The sequence below is a fragment of the Aureobasidium subglaciale genome, assembly GCF_000721755.1.
Source record: "Aureobasidium subglaciale EXF-2481 unplaced genomic scaffold scaffold_1, whole genome shotgun sequence".
NCBI lineage: Eukaryota > Fungi > Ascomycota > Dothideomycetes > Dothideales > Saccotheciaceae > Aureobasidium > Aureobasidium subglaciale.
The window spans coordinates 1,482,787-1,501,949 of record NW_013566994.1 but is presented as its reverse complement, the minus strand read 5'-3'; the positions used below and the strand labels follow the sequence as shown (position 1 = coordinate 1,501,949).

The window sequence follows — 19,163 nt, the reverse complement described above, 5'->3', positions numbered from 1 at the left end:
GTGTTTGTGTGAGATAATTGACAATTGCCAGAGACTCGGTCTAGGGAAGCAGCAGCAGCAATGATGGTCATCATCGTTCCTTCCTGCTTGGCCAATCAGAGGGCGGGTGGCCCGAGCGCACAGTCTCCTTCCTCGCAGCAAGTTGCACGCAGAGCAGTTGCTCTTTCCCGCGGCCGCGCTGTTACACTACCACTTTGATTTCCATCTCCTTCTAATCCAATACGGAAGCTGCCTGTCCTTTCTTGTTCCTTTGTGAAAGCGGCTGCATCATTTCTCCGCCTCTGCGCGTCCACGATCACACGCCCATTCTCCAAACATCAACACTTTCGCTCTCACAGTGCCACGCAATGTCGCGGACCCAGCAAGATCAGTTCATCGACGACGATGAGGAAGAGACATGTCCCCTCTGTGTCGAAGAGTTTGATCTATCAGATCGGGGCTTTAGACCTTGCGTCTGTGGTTATCAGGTATGCGCTGCCTCAGGAAACAGCTCAAGCTGCCGTCTCGCTAACCCTCTCCCTCTCCACCAGATCTGCCAGTTCTGCTATCACAATGTTCGCAACAACATGAACGGCCTCTGTCCGGCCTGTCGACGCCCATACGACGATGCCAACATAGAGTTTCGCAAACCTGGCCCGGAAGAGTACCCACCCCTGTGCAGACCCTCTGCTCGCCCACCACTGACACCCATCGCAGAGAAGCCCTGTGGAGAGCCAAGCAGGCCGCCAAGCAAAAGAAGCAGTCCGCCGCTGCTCAAAAGGAAGCCCTGAAGCGCGAGGCCGATACTCTGTCCCGCAAACATCTCGCAGGCTTGCGCGTCGTGCAAAAGAACCTGGTTTATGTGACTGGTTTGAGCCCCAGAGTGCAAGAGGATAGACTGCTCGAGACTCTCCGCGGCGACCAGTACTTTGGCCAATACGGCAAGATTGTCAAGATAGTCGTCAGCAAGGCAAAGGACAACATCAACCCGCAGTCTGTCGGCGTCTACGTCACCTACGCGCGCAAGCAAGACGCCGCCTCTTGCATCGCTGCCGTCGACGGCTCACAGAATGGCGACAGAGTCTTGAGAGCCCAGTTCGGTACTACAAAGTACTGTTCGGCATATCTTCGCAATGAGCAATGCACCAATCGCAATTGCATGTTCCTGCACGAGCCCGGTGAGGAGAATGACAGTTTCACCCGCCAGGACTTGTCTTCGATGAACGTCATCTCGACACAGCACCCGCAAGCTCAGTCGCAGCCCGCCTCGCAACCTCCTCCGCAGAGTCAACAGCCTGTTGCCGCCGCGCATACCCTCACCCGACAAGACTCGCAGTACATCCCTCCGAGCCCGAGCGTCGAACATGATGGTCCTGCGTTGCCTTCAACTGCCAGCTGGGCGTCCAAGGCTCCTCAGATGAGCCGCACCGCCAGCACCCGCTCTGTCTCACTTGTCATGCCCAAAGAAACAGTTAGAGAGAAACCCAAGCCTGAGCCCCAGCCTCAGCCCGAACCCGAACGCGAGCCATCACCCGAGCCCGAGCCAGAACTACCAGCTACTCCAAGTCCGCCGCCAGCCCCCGTCGCACCCGTCAAGAAGAAGAAGCCGTTTGTTGAAGACCCACTCACACACATGTTCAAGGCTTTCCAATCTTTCGACCTCAACTTCGTTCTCTCCACTAAGACACTGGAAGATAGCGGCATTGACTTTGACAATTTCCCATCGCTTTTCGACCCACACGGCGGTGCCAAGAGACGTGCAATGAGACAACGCGAAGAGGAGGAAGATGAGGAGCGCCGACGACTGGAAGCAGAGGCTCAGCTCGCTCAGCAGACGGTCAACAGCGTCGAGGATGAAACCGGTCCCGAGATTGGTGGAAGCATGCAGCTTGGAGGCGAGCCAGAAGACACGGCAGGCCGTGGTCAGTCTCCTCAGCACGCCATCGAGCCACCTTCGTCGCGCTCGAACTCGGTCATCGACGGTGGTTTCCTTTCCAACGAGCTTTCAAATCTCAGCATCACCGCTCCCAACTTGACTGCCCAGCAACGCCAGCAGTTGCTCCTTCAGCAGTTCAAGACTCCTTCGGCTTCAACCAACCAGCCTCCCTTCCAACCCCCACCCGCTGCTCCAGCCGGCCACGCACGTAATGTTTCACGATACACGTTTGCCAACGACTCTTCCACGGCTGTCGCTGCAGTCAAGCCTGTCGCCAACGCCAAACTTATGAACCAACAATCGTCCATGATGCCCTCTCAATCTGCCTTCCAGCAACCTCCTCCAGGCGGCTTTTACAGCAATGTCCAGGGACCTCCCCCTGGTCTCAAGAATATCGGAACTCCTCCGATCAGCGGAGGCGGCATGTTCGGTCAAGGCCATGGTTTTGCCACAAGCAGTCTGGGATATGGCGCAAACTTAACTGGGCACAACCCTAATGATGAAATGATGAGAGATCTTTTGCGAAACCGCAACCTCGGTGGAGGTGCTCAAATGTCAGATGCCGCAAAGCGTGAGTTAATGTTTCCTTCTTTCTTACATCAGCACCCCACCAGTTCCACTCCAGTGCCAGCCCCTGGTCTTTTGAATCTTCCTTATGGCACTCAGCCTCAAGTCTACCAAGACGCTGTTCAGAAGCCCAAAAAGAAGGGTAAAAAGCACAAACATGCTAACACTTCCTCCTCTGGAGGTGGTGTAGTTGATGTAGCAGACCCCAGCATTCTTCAGGCCAGACTGCACCAAGCTGGTCAGATCGGAAACCAGGGGCTTTTCACTGGTCAAGGACAAGGTGGGTTGCATAACGTATACGGCAGCGCCGACGCCGGTGCTTTTCGCAGATGGTAGACTACCGCAACCCCTTGGTTTTGTTTGACTTGTTTTGTTTATTCCTTTCTTGCTTTTGTTTTTCTTTTTCCAGTCATGTCCCATTTATCCCCATGACTTTGCTACCGGCGTCTTGATTTAGGTGGAAAGCATGAACAGCATTGGCCTTTACAAGAGAAGACATCCGAGTCTTCAGCCTCTGGCGTTTCGGGTTTTATATCATGTCCGGTTGGCCATCCTCGTCAGCTTCGGAGTTGTCATCGATGCATTTTGCCGCTATGGCTATATGGACGGCAGGAGTTCTCTCATTTCCTTATGCCTCTCACGTCCCCCAACGTTAGCCATCTTCTTGTACGTATCATCTTACCTTTGATGTCGCAGATTGGTAGATTAACAAAATCAGTGTTCTGCCGTCTTGCACCTATTTCTATACTTTCATCTGGCGTTTCTGTGTGATTTTACATCATGTATACTAGCTTTCTATCTCGCGGCGCTCGTCTACCATCTGCCGAAAACAGCCGCTTACCTTTCGATGTATACAAAACCATACTTTCAGAACAGTGCTGACTGAAGGTATAGACATTTCAGACATCTCATCCCTTGGTGGCGCCGCTCATCTTTCATCAGATCTTTTCGACGAACCTGGACGCTCGACACCCCCAGTGCCTCCTGGTTTAGAAGGGTTGGGCCAATCACTGCAGTCTCTTGACCTTGATGATGAAGACGATGTACCCAGACGTTCGACACCGTCAATTCCTCCAGGTTTCACTGCTCCTGTCATCGCCCCGTTCAAAGACGACTCGTCTGTATCCCTTCCCACTTCACGATCCAGTTCAAGAGCGAGTCTACGTCGGGTAAATTCCCAGATTCTCCCTGCTGTTCCAATATTACTCGGAACGCCCTCACGAGCACCTACCCCTTTGAGACATGAAAGCAGAGCGTTTGCCAACGTCATCGACGACTTCGCCACACCTACGAAGCGTGGACGTTCCGAATCACATCTTGCCAATGTCGAATATGCTGAGACCACTGATACTGCACCTGGAGCTGAGGCCGAGACTCCGTCAAAGGCCGAGACCAAGGCTGAGAAGGCCGAAGCAAAGAAGGCGAAGAGAGCCGACAAACTTGCCAAGAAAGAGGCTGAGAGAATGGAGAAGGCTGAGAAGGCCGCCGCCGCTGCCTATGCTGCAGCTGAAGCCGAAGCTCAAAAGAACGCGGCTGAAAAGCTCGAGAATGCAGCGTCTCAAACCAAGATCTCGGATGCACAACCAGCTCCACCAGGTGCTTCTAAGGAAGAGATGAGCAAAGCCGCAACCAGGACTGTTGATCTGATCAAGGACTTGACACCTGCGGAGGCTGCTGCTGCGGCAAGATCGGCGGCTGGTGAGACCGTCAGTAAGAAGAAGCACCCTGGAAAGATTGACATAACAGCCGCTGTCCTCAATGGAGCTGAAGTTCCTACTTCCCTTGCTTCGACCCCAGTCAAGACCGAAAACATCCCTCGTACATGGAACACCATCACTACATCGCGCCCACAAAGTCCTAGCATAGCATCGGACTCGGCCAAAAAGGTGACTGCTCCACGCACTCTGCGTCTCACAACTGCCATTCCTCCGCCTGCACCAGTCGTCGCTCCTGCAATTCGCTCGATTCCTGCCGCCGCGTCTCGCATGCCGTCGAGGCAGCCCAGCATTGCTTCTATTCAGCCTCCTGGTACTCCCAGTAGTGACCACATTTCGGATGACATCTCGATCGCTTCGACTTCCTTGTCGCGTGCCAATACGCCTCCTCCTCCGAGTTCAAGCAGAGTCGGTTCAGCGTTTGTTCGACAGAACACAAAGAGTCAACAGAAGAAGATGCGTCAGGAGAAGGCAAGGCAGATGACCGAAGAGATCTTGTCCAAGGATGTTGTTCAGCCCATCTCTGAACCCATCCAGGAAGCTATTACTAGTCGTAAGAAGAAGTCCAAGAGAGACAAGGCCTCAACTCCCGCTACATCCACGCCTGCTGCGTCGAGCCCCGTTCCATCGCGTCCCGCCTCTCCTAAGATGAAGGCCAAGCCCGAAGAACCACCAAAGGTAGAGAAGCCCGCCACGCCCGTCAAGGTCGAGACTCCTTCCCCTCCTCCACCTGCTCCCGCACCTGCTCCTGCTCCTGCTCCTGCTCCTGCTCCTGCTCCTGCTCCAGCTCCAGCTCCAGCTCCAGCTCCAGCTCCTGCTCCTGCTCCTGCTCCTACTCCTGCTCCTGCTCCTGATTCTGCTCCTGCTCCTGCTCCTGCTCCTGCTCCTGCTCCCGTCACTCCGGTCAAAGCCCCTACACCACCGCCACCACCACCACCACCACCACCAGCAGCGCTGACTCCTGCCTCTCTCATTGCAGAACTGCGCAGCGAACATGGCTCTATAGCCGGCGCTTTCGACGCTTTCTTCCGCCCTTACGCCCAGACTGCCGCGCACTACAAGCCTACGCAAGCTCCTACCTCTTCCGATCTGAGTCCTGACAACGCAATTCCGGCCCATATGCCTGAACTCAAGAAGGAAGACATCGACATTCTGCTTTCTGGTCACGCCTGGCGTCCCTTCACCGAGGAGCAATATCACCTTTGGGAGCGCCTTGTTATCTCGCCGAGTGGTGCCATTATCCGACACATGGAGCCCCAGCTGGAAGATCGCTTCCTGGCAATGGAGGCCATGAACCGCCAACTGCCAGAGAAGCTGAAGTTCCATCCCATCCAACACAGCAACACACCTACCGATCTTGACTTCCCGGCTTTGGACATTGCCGCTCTGCGCCGCGAGTTCGACGGCGCATCCAACGGAGGCCGTCACCGCAGTGCCAATGCCATGGAAAAGGCTGTCGAGGAGGGCAGCAAGAAGGGAAGCTTCTTGGTCGACACCGCTGGCAAGTACGTCAACGAGTTCATCATGCCCCCAGTACCTCAGAGTCCTCCCAACGAGAAGGCTGTCAAGGAGGAGCAGCAGAGAGACAAAAATCACATTCTCAGTGTTGAGGACTTGGAGCGTAGATTGGCTGAGGCCAAGCGATTTGCGGAAGACAAGGAAGCAGGTCTACGCCGCCTGGTGAAGAGGAACAGAAAGTACATCGGCCTTACTCACTGAATCGGAATATTGCTCATACTGGAGGACGGAGAGATGTAAACACAATAGGTGTTGTAAGAGGTTGTGGTCCAGATTTGAGCTCAATCCCATTGTGAGTTCAGAATGTCGTCCAATCAGACAGAGGACCAACATGGTATACCCGGACATCAGATGCACTGTCAGAGCGAAGTAGCACTGCTGCCTCTGGGCCTTTAGGAATAGATTTTATTTTATTCGACTGTACTATCATCACAGGTAGCATCACATCACGTTCACTGAACGTCGATAGCTCCATGTAAAAACTAGACCAATCTCTGTGTCCAAAATTGCTTCCCTGTGAGTTTATCGCATCAATGTGGTCGAGTCATTCATCATGGAAAGAATCAGATACGCAATCATGTCTCAAAATGCTGTCATGACGAAGCTGCCCATGAAAAGAACCCTGTCGTTCTTGTCATCGCCAAGATATTTACCGGCAGACCTTCCCTTCCTTCTTCAGTGCGTCCATCCCTTCGCCCTTGCTCTCAACAGAGACAATACGTGCAGCATGTACAGTATGCACGCCCTACACAATCTACTCTAATATGGCGATGACTCTTGACTGTCCCATTCCTGATTCTGGAATATCTGTTGTATCAACACTTCGCGGGTCGCCATCCTTCCGTCCCGCATATTGATGGACACGGACTGTCGGACAGATCACGGGGGTTGCTTTTGCAAGCTCTATATTCAGGAGTCGCTCAATCTATGTGAATTCGATACCGACGATGAGCTGAATGCAGCTTGTTCGCCATTTGTCCTTGGATACTTGTTACTGCCTAAACGATCCCTCTCCACTGTCTCTTTTGAGCACATCTCCAACCCTTATAGGCAACAGCGCAGGGACCGATTTCCTCACGATCCACATGGCAAAATACGGTGCATTACCGCTGTTAGCGAGTAGTGTCCTGCAGGCGGAAAGAGTCATCACATGGAAGACATGACCTGATGCCTAGAAGGATCTGCCTGGAGAATTGGCTGTGAGTGCGGCATTCATGCGAGGAGAGCAACACTACCGGACGTCGATCTGGCTGTTGCTCGTCCAAGCTCATAGCCCTGGTCCGGTACGTACTGTACGGTGTGTGGCGTTGAGCATCCTCCTCGAAATGGCAAAGGTGGTGTCGGTCGATGATTGGCCAACGAAGCGCTTCGCACTCCTCCCGCATGTTCATGAACAACATTTCCATGTGTCGTCCACGAAACATTCGCGCGCTTGGACAACGACATGCACGACCGCTCCGACACTTGCAGTCCGGAGCCACATATGATTTATCATTTCTAATTGCCGTCAGCTAGACCTGTATTGGCCGACCACCAGCTTCACCGTCCTTGCGCGGGCAGCGCGGCATACGACTTGAACCTTTTTGATTGACTATGAGCCACTTGTTTCGACTGCTCGAGGTGTTGGAGCTGTTGGACAAGAAATTTCTTCGTAGGCTTAGCTCGACTCTTAAGACCATAAAAGCTACGAGCTGGCTCCAAGGAGCGACCACTGATCAACGAAAGCCTTTACTCGATCATGACTTCCAATCGATTGCCGCAACTGGCACGGGAGACTCAGTTTGAGATACTGGAGTACTTTGCTGAGGATGCCCGTCATGAAGTCGCAGAGCTCATCTACGACGATGCATGGCGCTGTTATGCTCGACTGCTTCTGCCAGCCATACTGGTCAACCGAAACTGGTACGCTCGAGGTACCGACTTGCTTTGGCGCGAGCCATTCACGCCTGTATTGGCCAGGATACATCCACAGCGTCGACAGCTATATGCCAATAAGATCCAAAGCATCGGGCTTTATCTGTACCGAGCCGACCACACCAATTGCCCTGCATCTTTTGCAACCTTAAGCTTCCCCAGGCTGAAGAGACTAGAAATCAGCTCTTGCCCTTCAGGGATGAAGCTCGACTTGGAACCCTACCTGAGTCGCAGCGTAACATCATTCACAATGCTCGAATGTCGCCATCTCCCAAAATCGGTGCTCGACTTGATTGCTTATAGCTGTTCAAATCTTCGCGACGTGCACCTTGATTATCTTCCAGAAGATCAACACAATGAACACTTCATCAAGTTTCTGAAGAGTTGCAAGCATCTACGGGATCTTACACTGACTACGAATGCCGGGTTCGGTCTTCCCGTCAATGTGTTGGAGAACATAGCGAGTCGGAAGAAGCTTGAGCATTTCGACGCTTCGCGCAACCTCATCTCGTACAACTCGATAGCAACAGTACTACAGGCCAGCCCACGTCTACGCTTGTTCCGTAACATACGCAGTCTATGGCTTGACATAGAATCAAGAGCCGTGGCATACGTACTCTCGGCGACTGAGTTGTTGGTCGAACTCCGGCTTACTGTGACGGACTCACTGGATGACGTCTTTATACCTATCGGGTCTCTGTCTTGCCTACAAACAGTGGATCTGTGTTTCTCTATGCCCAAACGACTCTCAATGCAAGAACTATATTCAATCTCAGGCTTGACCCGTCTCAAAGACCTTAGCATGTACAGTCCGAACTCTACATCTGTCAATGAAGACGCGATTTCACTCATTGCCGAAGCCTGGACTGAAGAGCTTTTCCAGTCGTGGGTTTCCAGTTATCCTGATCTAGAGAAGCTGCATCTCGGTGTTCGACCTATCGGCAGTCACTGGATCTCGGAGACAAGAATTATTGCCAAGAGCTGTCCGAAGCTGATTGAGCTGTTGATGGGCGGTATACACGACATAGGCGCATGGGGAGTCTCTCCTGAGCCGTTGTTCCCCATTCTTCAGCAACTCGACCTGGGACAATTGAAGCCGTGGCCATTCTCCATGAGGTATACACGGCACTTAATCTCACGCTGTAGTTCGAAAGCTTATCATGAAACATTACTCAGGAGACCAAGGAGTTTGCTACACGAATCGCCCGTATGATTGATCAACATACGCCTGTGTCGGACGACCTCAGCGTTGGTTATGACGATCTCGGGAGTGCGGTTGGCGCAGCCTATGAGCAACTGAAAGCAGAGAAACGTCGTCTTTCTGCAAACACAGATGCTGTGATGTCAGATGGCTGAAGGCATGCATTGAGGCCATTGCAAGCCGACTGCACACTAAATTATCATGATGCCGATACGTCGATATCAAGATTCGGCGCATACATTAGGCACAATCATATACCCACGTCCATCATAGCAATGTGTTGTCCGTACGCCTGTCTCCCGTAAAGTGTCCCTCCACCTCTTTGAGAAATCTCTCTTGAGGACCCCAGACGACAAGTCTGTCAGGTGTGACATAGAAGCTCGATACTCGTTCAAGCTCGCAGGGGTCTTGGCAATGTTTTGCGAGTGTGAGAGACGATCGACAATTGATCTTCCTCATTAGGATCCGTCACGTTTCCCACTCTACCCCTCATTCCCAACATCCGTCGTAAAGATCGCCCCGACGCATCTCGCAACAATTTCAAGGTGCTGGTTCATGATGTCGAGCCTTACTCTCTACGAATATTACCGGTCGTCTTGTTCAGCCAGGCTTCGTATAGCTCTGGATCTCAAAGCTATCGAGTACAAGGCAATCTACGTCGACCTCAACAAGGCCGAGCATCTAAAGCACGATTATGGCTTGAAGAATCCATCGCGCTCTGTACCAACTCTGATGGTGGACGAGACATGGGGAATACCACAATCGATGGCGGCGTTGGAGTACCTCGAGGAAGCATATCCGCAATCAAACCCTCTACTCCCGACAGACGCCAAGTCAAGAGCCAATGTCCGCACACTGGCAGAGATCATCGCTATCGATACGCAACCACTGACAAACGATACGCCTATGAAACGTGCAGAAGAGTCCGGGGCTGACTCAAAGCAATGGGCGCAAGCGTTCACCAACAGAGGACTGGAAGCCTTCGAAAAAGTTGCCAGCAAAACAGCAGGAAGATACAGTTGCGGAGATGATGTTACCCTCGCTGACGTGTGTCTGGTGCCTGCGCTGTGGAACGCCGAGAAGTTTGAGGTTTCACTCGAGCCTTATCCTACCATCTGTAGAGTTTATGCTGAGCTGAAGGAGCATGCGTCTTTCATCAGGTCGCATTGGCAACAGCAGCCTGATTGTCCAGCGGAGCTCCGGTGAGCAACGGCCTTTTCTCGCTTTTGAAACAGGAATTCAATTTAAAGCCTCGATCTCAAAACCAAATAGGGCAACAGCAGTACAAGTGAAGGAGCGAGAAGAACGTCACGGAACCATTCCGTGGTGACTACATTGTTCCTTCCCCGGCTTCCTGCGGCGCGGGGTGAATGACAAGCCGGCCCGCCTCCGTGTTCACATCACTCCCAAACATCGACACGAGCACGGATCGAGAAGCAGATAGTCAGCTGTACCCCTGCCAATATCTTTTGCAACACTGTCAACGCTGAAATCACGCTGCCAAACAATACCAACATGCCTGGCTTAACGACACGCGATTCGTTCGTCCTCAAATCACTGTTCGATCCTGAGGCTTCGACAACACCTTCACCAAAACATGCGGCATCTCAGACATCACTACCAGGAATGACAGAACAGGAGTTCGCGATCCTCAGGGCATCCGAGCTTGAGATTCTCTCAGGACTGCAAGACAACACCTCAGATGTCGACATCATCCAAGCATCTATCAAAGATTTATCATCACTGATTGACTCATCACCTGGCTATGCCTCCGCGTACATCAACCGCGCACAAGCGACTCGGTTGCTCACATCAGTGGATGATCTCTTCACGTCTGATCATGCCGAGATCAGCGGCCAGCTTCTCCAAGACCTTCAGAAGGGCATCCAGCTTGCGCAACCCATTAAGCACGACGAACAACTCTCACCTCATCGAAGTACTGTACTATCAGCTGCCTACACACATCGAGGCTTCCTGCTTCTCAAGATTGCCGACATCGTTCGCAAGGGTGAGCAGCTTTACGGTGTTGGCGACATGCTTCAGTCGGCCTCCTCAGAAAGCATAGACGAGCAGGCGAGCACTGACTTTGCTGCTGGAGGCCATTGCGGAAGTAAGGAAGCGCGTGAGATGGCTGTGAGAACGAATCCATACGCTAAGATGTGTGGTGCGATCGTCAAGGAGGCACTGAGAAAGGAGACTGAGGAGTGGAAAGCGAACCAGCTTTGTTGATCTGCTCCGATGCAGTCTCATACACGAACACGTAGACCCATATGATCAGAGCAGCAAGGACTCACGTCAACGTTGCGAAGCTAACTCAATGCTACTCGATTCACGTGCCTTGGTCGAGAAATAGCTGAATTCAGGAATAAGTTGCAATTTTACAGTCATGTAAACGTCTGTCCTGGAACTCTGCAATACTACATGTGCCTCTTCTGTCTTCTTTCGGAATTCACAATATTTGACAGTCCTTGCATCGTCGAGGCGGAAGACTGCCGCGCTCGAGAAGCTTGTCGGGACCCCTCACTCCACACCTTCCCCAAACGTTCGTCGAGGCAGTTGCAAACCGACTGAAGCTAACGGACCGCCTTCCGACTCACTATCTGAGCTCATGACCACCAACGATATATCTACTTTGTAAAGGTCATCGAGCAACGGTCTATTCATATATATAATCCGTGAACTCACTTCAGAGCGATTCGAAGTGATTATCGTACGCGCCGGCCAACCACCTAAGCTTCTCATCAATTCAAAACATACACAACATTCTCCATCACCACAACATCAACCAAATACATCAACAATCATGGCACCTATAGCCTTATCACCACCTCGCGAAGCATCTCCTCCTCCCACATCACAAGCAGAAATGTCTTCATATCAGGGCTACGACCACGTGCACTGGTACGTTGGTAACGCCAAACAAGCAGCCGCTTACTACATTGCGCGCATGGGCTTTGAGAAGATCGCATACAGAGGTCTGGAGACCGGGTCTAGAGGACTCGCCTCCTACGTCGTGCGTAACGGAGGCGTCACCTTCGTCTTGACTTCTCCTCTTCGTGGTTTGAGCATGTTGCACGATGTGCCTGAGGGTGAGAGAGACGCTGTCAGAGAGGTTCACGCACACTTGGAGATGCATGGAGACGCTGTCAAGGGTAATCGTAACCACACCTTCTTTTTTGAGCTTTACTGATGAGAACAGACGTGGCTTTCGAAGTCGACTCAGTCGATGCCATCTACGACGCTGCAATTTCGGCAGGTGCGATCTCCGTCAACGCCCCCAACATTCTCCACGAAGGAAAGCTCGGCTACGTCAAGACTGCCACTATCCGTACTTATGGAGAAACTACTCACACTCTCATCGAACGCCAAAACTATCGTGGCGTCTTCTTCCCTGGCTTCCGTCTCGAGCCCAACGTCAAGGATCCTCTGAACCTGCTCCTTCCTCCTGTCACTCTTGAAGCTATCGACCACTGCGTCGGTAACCAGGACTGGAACGAACTGGAAGACGTCTGCGAGTACTACGAGAAAGTCCTTGGCTTCCACCGCTTCTGGTCTGTCGACGACAAGGAAATGTGCACCGAGTTCTCCGCCTTGAAGTCAGTCGTCATGGCTTCACCCAACGAAGTCATCAAGATGCCCATCAACGAGCCCGCTGAAGGCAAAAGACAGTCTCAGATCGAAGAGTATGTCGACTTCTATGGCGGCGCTGGTGTTCAGCATGTCGCACTCAGAACTACTGATATCATTACTGCTATCAGAAATCTCAGGGCCAGAGGTATGGAGTTCATCAAGGTCCCAGAGACTTACTACGTGGCTATGAGAAAGAGACTGGAAGCTGCTGGAATGAAGTTGAACGAAGACTTTGAGGTCCTTGCCAGCTTGGACATCTTGATTGATTTTGATGAAGGCGGTTATCTCCTGCAGTTGTTTACTAAAGTATGTTCCGAGATGCGGTTGAATTGACGAGATGACTGGAGGCTGACATTACGAAATAGCATGTGCTGGATCGCCCTACTGTCTTCATCGAAATCATCCAGCGTAACAACTTCGACGGCTTTGGTGCTGGTAACTTCAAGTCGCTCTTCGAGGCCATTGAGAGAGAACAGGAGCTCAGAGGCAATCTGATCTAAGATGACGAGAACGATTGGCGAGAAGCAGAAGTGGTTAACGATGATGGGCCCTGGTGGACACACATCCACGAAGAATGACACTACGTACTACAGAGAGACAGGAAATTGGCGGCGGTAATACGGGGATGAACGATCAGATACTCGAAGGATAGCTCGAGAGATGTAAGCTAGAAGATAGCTGGTGGACCCGAACTCGAATGCGAGTTTGGATCGCTGCAAGCTGGAGAGAGCTCTGAACACAGAGGAAGCCAAAATTACAGATGCAAATTTATCAGGAAGTTGACTCATGTGAAACCGTCCACTCATCTGTTCGTCCTTCATTCAATCTTGGGTAACTCTGCAGCAGGAAGCATACCATCTCGTCCTCGTATGAGCACACAGCGTGATCAAGAACATTCATGCCGGCTTGGGATGTTGCATAAACATCGGCTCCTGGATCAATGAGAAATCTGGAGCAGAGAACGGATTCCCTGGTGGATATATCTCTTTTGTCATTGACACAAAGGTGAAGGACCGATCTTCCTACACGATATCTGTGGTTCAGACCCGGATGTTAAGTACCGCACAAGAATCGAACCATGTCCAGACTCTTCGCCAGCATGAGTGTAACTTGTTGCTCAACCTTGGACATAGCGTTCACGTCAGCGCCACCCAGCAGCAGTACTCTCACAAGTTCGAAATCTTTTCTGTTCACAGCGAGTCCCAACGGAGGAATGTTATGAGAATTGACATCAGTCGTGGCACCCGCGCTCAGGAGGGCGTTTACCAAAGTCTTGCGACCTCCAGCTGAAGCATAGTAAAGAGGTATCTACCCTTGCGGATCGACTTCGTTTACATGATGGCCTTTCAAGAGTAGGTCTGATAACTTCTCGGGATTGAACCAGGCTGCGATATAAAGGGCGAACCTTGGAGTCTCGCGCTTGCCTTTCACACTGTACAATCGATTTCGCTGATTCGATCGAGCATGTCTACCAGCTTAGACCGTAGAACTTGGTGGATGCGAGTGCAATGTCGACTATGAGCTTGACGCCACCGACAGGTGTTGAGGAGATGTCAGGGTTAGCCTGGGTTGCAATAACGGCTCCTGCAAGCAAGCGGCCCAAAAGGCTTAGGAATTTTCCCAGTCATTCTGCACGAGGAAATAATGACGATGTCGAGGCATGCTGGGTGTCCTGTAACCCGGTTGTTTCCACCAGACCACCTGGTGTGATGTCTGGGTTTGATATTAAGAACGCTTTTTCTCTGCTTCTGTCAGTTTCTCGAGGTGTCTCCTGATTGCTTCAGTGGAGGCAGGATTTTGTGGATGGCTAGGCGTCGTGGCTGTTTGGGACACTGTCAATACACCAGATGGTTGTCGTAGGGCTGATGCGCTCGAGGTAGGCAGTGGCACAAGAGCAGAGTTAAATGTTGAAGCTACTGCATTGGTTTGCTGCGGGGTGTTTAGAGGGTTCGAGTGTACACCGGTCGCTGGAGGACAAAGCGAGACGGGTCTTGACCGTCTCGGTTGTAGATCCTGCAATCTATCCCTCTTCCTCTGAGGCGGTAGTGTCGAGGTAGACATATTTGAACGAAGAAGAGTTATACAGAAACGAGTAAACTCATTCGACTTCACGAACTGTATGTGCATTTATCTCTAGGATGCTTCGTGTACTTAAGCGCTGGCACATGCATGGTGTCGGCTTCAGGCACATCGATGCACAATGGTTTCTAAGCGCCGGATCCTCGAATGACGCAGTTGCAATATCTCATACAAAGCTTGAGGCGATTTGTTGGCACCACGCGACATGTTGGTATTGACGAAGACTGTGTCAGCTCATTGGAGGTGACGGCCCGAAAGTTCGTTTCGCTCCAGGCAACATCGTCTGATATGGTAGGCAGCATCGAGTTCGCGCTTTTCATTCCTGGCTCTCTCTGCTGTTTCAGTTTGTCCATGTAAAGCGCGACCTATCTTTTGATGTTGATATTGGTGAGTCCACACCGAACCATTGGAGGCACATCTCCAGCACGACGCGTTGGTCAAGACAGCAATGCATCAGTCAAGGCAGCATCCAGCTCGCAATTTGCATCAGTGCCCTCGTTGCTTTTCCCAATGTCGAGCGAAAGCGCGACCGACCTCTCATGTCTGTTCGAAGGAGTCCATAGAAATGTGATAGGAAGGAGCACAACGCGTCGAGTCATCATCGCGCGCCAAACAACAAGCATCAGACCCGCGCCTTCCGACCTCGATCTACCATGCTCGATCTCCCTGACAAGAATCGAGGAGGAGAGCGCGTCTGGCCATCTTGACGCGTTCCGTCATAGCAATGACGCGGTGGAAAAGAGCAAAGCATCGTGGCAGATTGGCGGAAGATGAGGTGGCTAAATACGCACGGACCTCTGGGCTGATAATTGTGGTAAAGGGTACAACCCTGACTGCGGTGGACGGCGACAATATATAAGCTCTGTGTTAGAGCGATGGCTTGAAACTTATATGGCTGACTGAAAAAAACTCGATAAATATATTCCGGTACTTCCGGAATGGATCTGCTATGCTTTCATCAAGATATATGTGAATTGAGAATTCGGATATTGAGAATCACAACGTCGACTCTGGACCATGACACTTGCACGCTGTCCCACGATGGGAACGATAGTCACCAGGAAAACAACCATCTGTGTAAATAAAGTACGATTTGCGTGCGAGATGTATACAGGATCAGCTGAATAAGCAAATAGTGCACTGATATATTCAAATATCATATCCTACCGCAGAACTGTGCAGTATCAAGGTCAAGAGTGATCGCGAGCTCGGACATTGCGTCGAGGCGTCTAATAAACCGTGGCACTTCAGATTCAGGTCGGGCAACAAACATTTCTCGTAAAGATATTTCATAGCATAATTGTACATGGGTGACTAAAATCTAAGACAAAAGATCATTGCACCAGGCATCGCTCCTTTTCAGATACCTCCGACCGCAGTCGACCGAGAAAAGGGAACGCCGAAAGAGTATCGTCATCGTTATCGTACAAGTACAGAGTAGGGGAAAACAACGCCTCGCAATCGTGAGCATAACAACAAAATCAAAGGAGAGTTACAAGACATTATTGGGTGGATTCGTCATCCTAGAAGTGATCGCCCTTTCTCCCACGCTTGCCGTGGAAATCGACCTCGGGGTGGACTACCCTCATGTGACGAGTGAGGGCATCTGCGCGAGAGAATGTCTTCTCCTCGCGACAGTACTGACAGCGAACCTTCTGCTTCTGGCGGTTGTGGATAGTATCTTCGTGACGAGTGAGATCGTATGGCCTACTGAAAATACTGTTACACGGCTTGCCAGTCGACGGGTTGGTACGTGTACATTTGTGAGGACCCTGCTGAGAGTTGCGCTCGGCAAGTGCAGCGGCCGTCATCGAGCTACCAAGAGTGCCGGGGGCAGCTACAGGTGAACTTGAGCGACGATCGTCCTCCTCTGGCGATGAGGTAGCCGTGCCAGTTGATGACAGCGACTGGCGAGCAGGATGAGCATCACGTCTGTGCTTCAGCAAAGTGGCGGCTGAGTCAAAGCGGTGATAACAGCCATCGGCAGGGCAAGTGTAGCTACCAGTGTCGGCAGTGGTGTGCTGCGGCCTGGAGATAGAAGCAGTCGTCATGCTGCCCTGAGATGAGGCGCCAGGACCCTCACTCATGGACGACTCCATTGTAGCCAGGTGAGCTGGGAAGTCAGGAGGGGAGTCAGGGTTGAAGTCAGTTGAGCGATACTGTGCCTGAGCATAAGGATTGCTAGGCATCGTCGGCTGCTGAGGTGGCAAGAAATTGAATGTGGTGGAACCAATGGACGATTGGTCAGAAGACGAGGCTCGGAAGCCAGCAACATTGGTTGGAGGAGCGGCCATGTTGGTGGCAAAGTTATAACCCGAAGGCAAAGTATCAGCGAACAGAGGCATGTCGGAACCCTCAGTGTCGGTGAAGTCGAGGAGGGCATCCTTTGGTGACATGGTCTTGGTGGGCTCTCTTCGCAGCTTCGGCTGATGAGACATCCATTCTCTAGCACTTGCTTCTTCTCTCTGCTGACGTCTCGAGTCAGCAGCGGTAGCCAAGAAAGGTCCGGGTCCCTTGAAGTTCTGAGCTGTTGGCGCTGCGAATGGCGAGTTCTGTCTGAAGGGAGATCGTTCTCGAGACATGTCTCCCACCGGCGACTGTGATCGAATGCTGTTGGCAGTACGTAACCTCTCGTCGATCAGATTGCGGTGTGGTGACAGCATGTTGTTGTTAGTGTGCACGGTAGGTGGTTGGAGCGTGTCAGGGTTGTTTGGGTTGAAGAGCTCATCGGCAAAGGCAGCAGACTCTGTGCGATTGAGCTCAACGCGAGGGGCATTGGCCTTGTAGTCTGGATGCGAGCTCATAAATAAGTATCGCTCAAACAGTTCCAGATCTGGTACTTCCTCACCGTTGGTCGGCATCTTGAAGAGAGGTGGTCTCTCCTCAATGTCCTCATGGTCAGAACTCGACCTCGGCTGAGGCGTCGACGGCGAGTTCTGACCCTTGCTTGACACTGAATGCCGTGATGAGTGTGCAAAGTCCGGAATGTCCTCGTTGTAGGTCGAGTTGTGCTGGTCGATGGCCATGTTCTGCATGGCAAGATGGGCCGCTGGCGTGTGGGAAAGCTTGGACGGTGCGTAGCCGACGTTGTTGAATGTCTGATCGTTGTCGCTAAAGTACGAAGTGGTAGGAGACTGGTCGGCGTTTGCGATGTAAGGAAAGGTGCTGGTCTGCATGAACGGCGAGGATGGGCCCGTCGAGTTGACAGTCGACTCGGACGCGTTTCTCTGATGACCTTGACCTTGACCTTTCCGCAGCAGTCCGGCAGTGTGGTTCTGCACAGGAAACATATGCCAGTCGCTTGTTTGGCTTGACAGATCCGTATCGAAAGAATATGTGAATGATGGTCTTTGTTGATGTGAATGATCCAGAGTCGATTGATGTGGGGTATGGATCGGTGATGAGTTTCTTTTTGTCGAGAAAGAATCAGGTGTCGATGGGTTGAAAGAAGATCGAATGCCTGAGCAGGAGAAGGAAGTCCGATATGTCATGATTTCGTTCAGGGTCTTGCGTGAATGACGTAGACGAAATTGACGCTAGACACTCTTTAGGCAACTCTTTGCTGATCTCTTTCTCGTAGCTGCCGATGGAAGGGTCACGGGGTATCCGTTGAATTGGTAATCTGTTTCCTGATTTTCTCGAGAGCTCTTGAATCGTTTCGGTTGGGTTCGATCTTTTCAAGAATGATCCGGGGAGGTACGATAGTGCTAATAAATGTTTTCTTGCTCACAGTCATGGTGCCTTGGGACTCGGTTATGCTGGCCGAGTGCGATGACTGCGCCACGGGTCACTCCGCAGGCAGATGCGTGCCAAGACGCACTTTACCGGATCGCGCTGTTCCGTGAGGCGGCCTAGATGCTTCTGTCCGTACCCCGTATGTTAACACGATTCCCAAAATACCGTCCTCTATGCTGCTTCTACTCACTTCTCTTTGCGATTGTGATCGATCCGTGGACCATTATCTACAAGAGTCGGTATGGGTAACACTATCCATCTGGCGAATACGTATCGTACGAGGCTCATAAATAGATCTCAGTTTTGCTGCCTTGGATGCAGTCGACTCACCGTATCGTACCGCGTGACTTGACCGAGTCACCGCGGAGACCATCAGATCCTCTTGGTGCCTAGAGTCGTATCTTCGTTTCCCATCACCTGCTTACCATATCCTGCTTTCGGCCTTTGTTCGTGGGTCTAACTCCATTGTCAATGTGTTATGGTTAGGCAAAGAATCCCATGGCAGATCTTGGTAATCGAGCGTTGAACCCAGGGTCCGATCGGGTAGGGCTGCATGAAAGTATGCAAGCCACATGAGATCCCGTGACCCTGTCAGCGACGGGTTTCGGAGATATCCTACGCTCACCGACCCTGTACTCCAATACAATCGCTCTCGCCGAATGACTTATAGATACTTCTCGCTCTAGCTCAGCTGCAAGCCAGCTCACCGAATACCTTCTACCGATAACCGAAAAATCTCTGTCGAGTTCCTGCATTTTCCCTTGCCGCAGCATGCGTTTGTCCTTCCATTGCAGCGTCGCATCTTGCAACCAGCCACGCTGCCCGAGCCACAGAGCTAGTCGTGGCTGACGATGACGGTGTTCGTGGCCGATGTATCGTCATGTCTCGG

At 51.8% G+C, this 19,163-nt stretch overlaps 7 protein-coding genes across 7 annotated transcripts; 5 read left to right on the top strand and 2 right to left on the bottom strand.

The window, feature by feature from the left end:
- Window positions 1–108: 108 nt before the first annotated feature.
- Window positions 109–6,226, top strand: AUEXF2481DRAFT_35840 (uncharacterized protein). Its single transcript, XM_013492759.1, has 4 exons — window positions 109–467; window positions 531–643; window positions 697–2,486; window positions 3,377–6,226. The coding sequence occupies exons 1-4, from the start codon at window positions 348–350 to the stop codon at window positions 5,914–5,916; spliced, it is 4,563 nt and encodes a 1,520-aa protein (XP_013348213.1). The 5' UTR covers window positions 109–347; the 3' UTR covers window positions 5,917–6,226.
- Window positions 6,227–7,259: 1,033 nt separating this feature from the next.
- Window positions 7,260–9,114, top strand: AUEXF2481DRAFT_203194 (uncharacterized protein). The gene is made up of 3 exons (XM_013493038.1): window positions 7,260–7,366; window positions 7,441–8,745; window positions 8,806–9,114. Exons 2-3 carry the CDS (start codon window positions 7,454–7,456, stop codon window positions 8,840–8,842), a joined length of 1,329 nt encoding a protein of 442 aa, XP_013348492.1. The 5' UTR covers window positions 7,260–7,366; window positions 7,441–7,453; the 3' UTR covers window positions 8,843–9,114.
- Window positions 9,115–9,388: 274 nt separating this feature from the next.
- On the top strand, window positions 9,389–10,036 carry AUEXF2481DRAFT_61645 (uncharacterized protein; the record flags this gene model as incomplete). The annotated part of the gene is made up of 1 exon (XM_013492812.1): window positions 9,389–10,036. The coding sequence occupies one exon, from the start codon at window positions 9,389–9,391 to the stop codon at window positions 10,034–10,036; it is 648 nt and encodes a 215-aa protein (XP_013348266.1).
- A 309-nt stretch (window positions 10,037–10,345) lies between these two features.
- AUEXF2481DRAFT_25786 (uncharacterized protein) lies at window positions 10,346–11,059 on the top strand (the record flags this gene model as incomplete). The annotated part of the gene is made up of 1 exon (XM_013492610.1): window positions 10,346–11,059. The coding sequence occupies one exon, from the start codon at window positions 10,346–10,348 to the stop codon at window positions 11,057–11,059; it is 714 nt and encodes a 237-aa protein (XP_013348064.1).
- Window positions 11,060–11,346: 287 nt separating this feature from the next.
- AUEXF2481DRAFT_203197 (uncharacterized protein) lies at window positions 11,347–13,235 on the top strand. The gene is made up of 3 exons (XM_013493037.1): window positions 11,347–11,982; window positions 12,030–12,766; window positions 12,826–13,235. The coding sequence occupies exons 1-3, from the start codon at window positions 11,634–11,636 to the stop codon at window positions 12,958–12,960; spliced, it is 1,221 nt and encodes a 406-aa protein (XP_013348491.1). The 5' UTR covers window positions 11,347–11,633; the 3' UTR covers window positions 12,961–13,235.
- A 950-nt stretch (window positions 13,236–14,185) lies between these two features.
- AUEXF2481DRAFT_25784 (uncharacterized protein) lies at window positions 14,186–14,521 on the bottom strand (the record flags this gene model as incomplete). Its single annotated transcript, XM_013492609.1, has 1 exon — window positions 14,186–14,521. The coding sequence occupies one exon, from the start codon at window positions 14,519–14,521 to the stop codon at window positions 14,186–14,188; it is 336 nt and encodes a 111-aa protein (XP_013348063.1).
- A 1,289-nt stretch (window positions 14,522–15,810) lies between these two features.
- Window positions 15,811–18,519, bottom strand: AUEXF2481DRAFT_35837 (uncharacterized protein). Its single transcript, XM_013492758.1, has 3 exons — window positions 18,463–18,519; window positions 17,388–18,400; window positions 15,811–17,327 (listed from the first exon to the last, which is right to left on the bottom strand). The coding sequence occupies exons 2-3, from the start codon at window positions 18,028–18,030 to the stop codon at window positions 16,063–16,065; spliced, it is 1,908 nt and encodes a 635-aa protein (XP_013348212.1). The 5' UTR covers window positions 18,031–18,400; window positions 18,463–18,519; the 3' UTR covers window positions 15,811–16,062.
- Between the last annotated feature and the right edge of the window lie 644 nt (window positions 18,520–19,163).

Excerpts from the sequence above, each read along its gene's own strand:
- AUEXF2481DRAFT_203197 (XM_013493037.1), top strand. The coding sequence starts at position 11,634 with ATGGCACCTATAGCCTTATCACCACCTCGCGAAGCATCTCCTCCTCCC. Across the intron at positions 11,983-12,029 it reads GCATGGAGACGCTGTCAAGG|ACGTGGCTTTCGAAGTCGAC; the intron begins GTAATCGTAACC and ends TGATGAGAACAG. Across the intron at positions 12,767-12,825 it reads TCCTGCAGTTGTTTACTAAA|CATGTGCTGGATCGCCCTAC; the intron begins GTATGTTCCGAG and ends ATTACGAAATAG.
- AUEXF2481DRAFT_35840 (XM_013492759.1), top strand. The coding sequence starts at position 348 with ATGTCGCGGACCCAGCAAGATCAGTTCATCGACGACGATGAGGAAGAG. Across the intron at positions 468-530 it reads CTTGCGTCTGTGGTTATCAG|ATCTGCCAGTTCTGCTATCA; the intron begins GTATGCGCTGCC and ends CCTCTCCACCAG. Across the intron at positions 2,487-3,376 it reads AATGTCAGATGCCGCAAAGC|ACATTTCAGACATCTCATCC; the intron begins GTGAGTTAATGT and ends CTGAAGGTATAG.
- AUEXF2481DRAFT_203194 (XM_013493038.1), top strand. The coding sequence starts at position 7,454 with ATGACTTCCAATCGATTGCCGCAACTGGCACGGGAGACTCAGTTTGAG. Across the intron at positions 8,746-8,805 it reads CCGTGGCCATTCTCCATGAG|GAGACCAAGGAGTTTGCTAC; the intron begins GTATACACGGCA and ends AACATTACTCAG.
- AUEXF2481DRAFT_35837 (XM_013492758.1), bottom strand. The coding sequence starts at position 18,030 with ATGACATATCGGACTTCCTTCTCCTGCTCAGGCATTCGATCTTCTTTC. Across the intron at positions 17,328-17,387 it reads CTTCAAGATGCCGACCAACG|ACTACAAGGCCAATGCCCCT; the intron begins GTGAGGAAGTAC and ends GCTCGCATCCAG.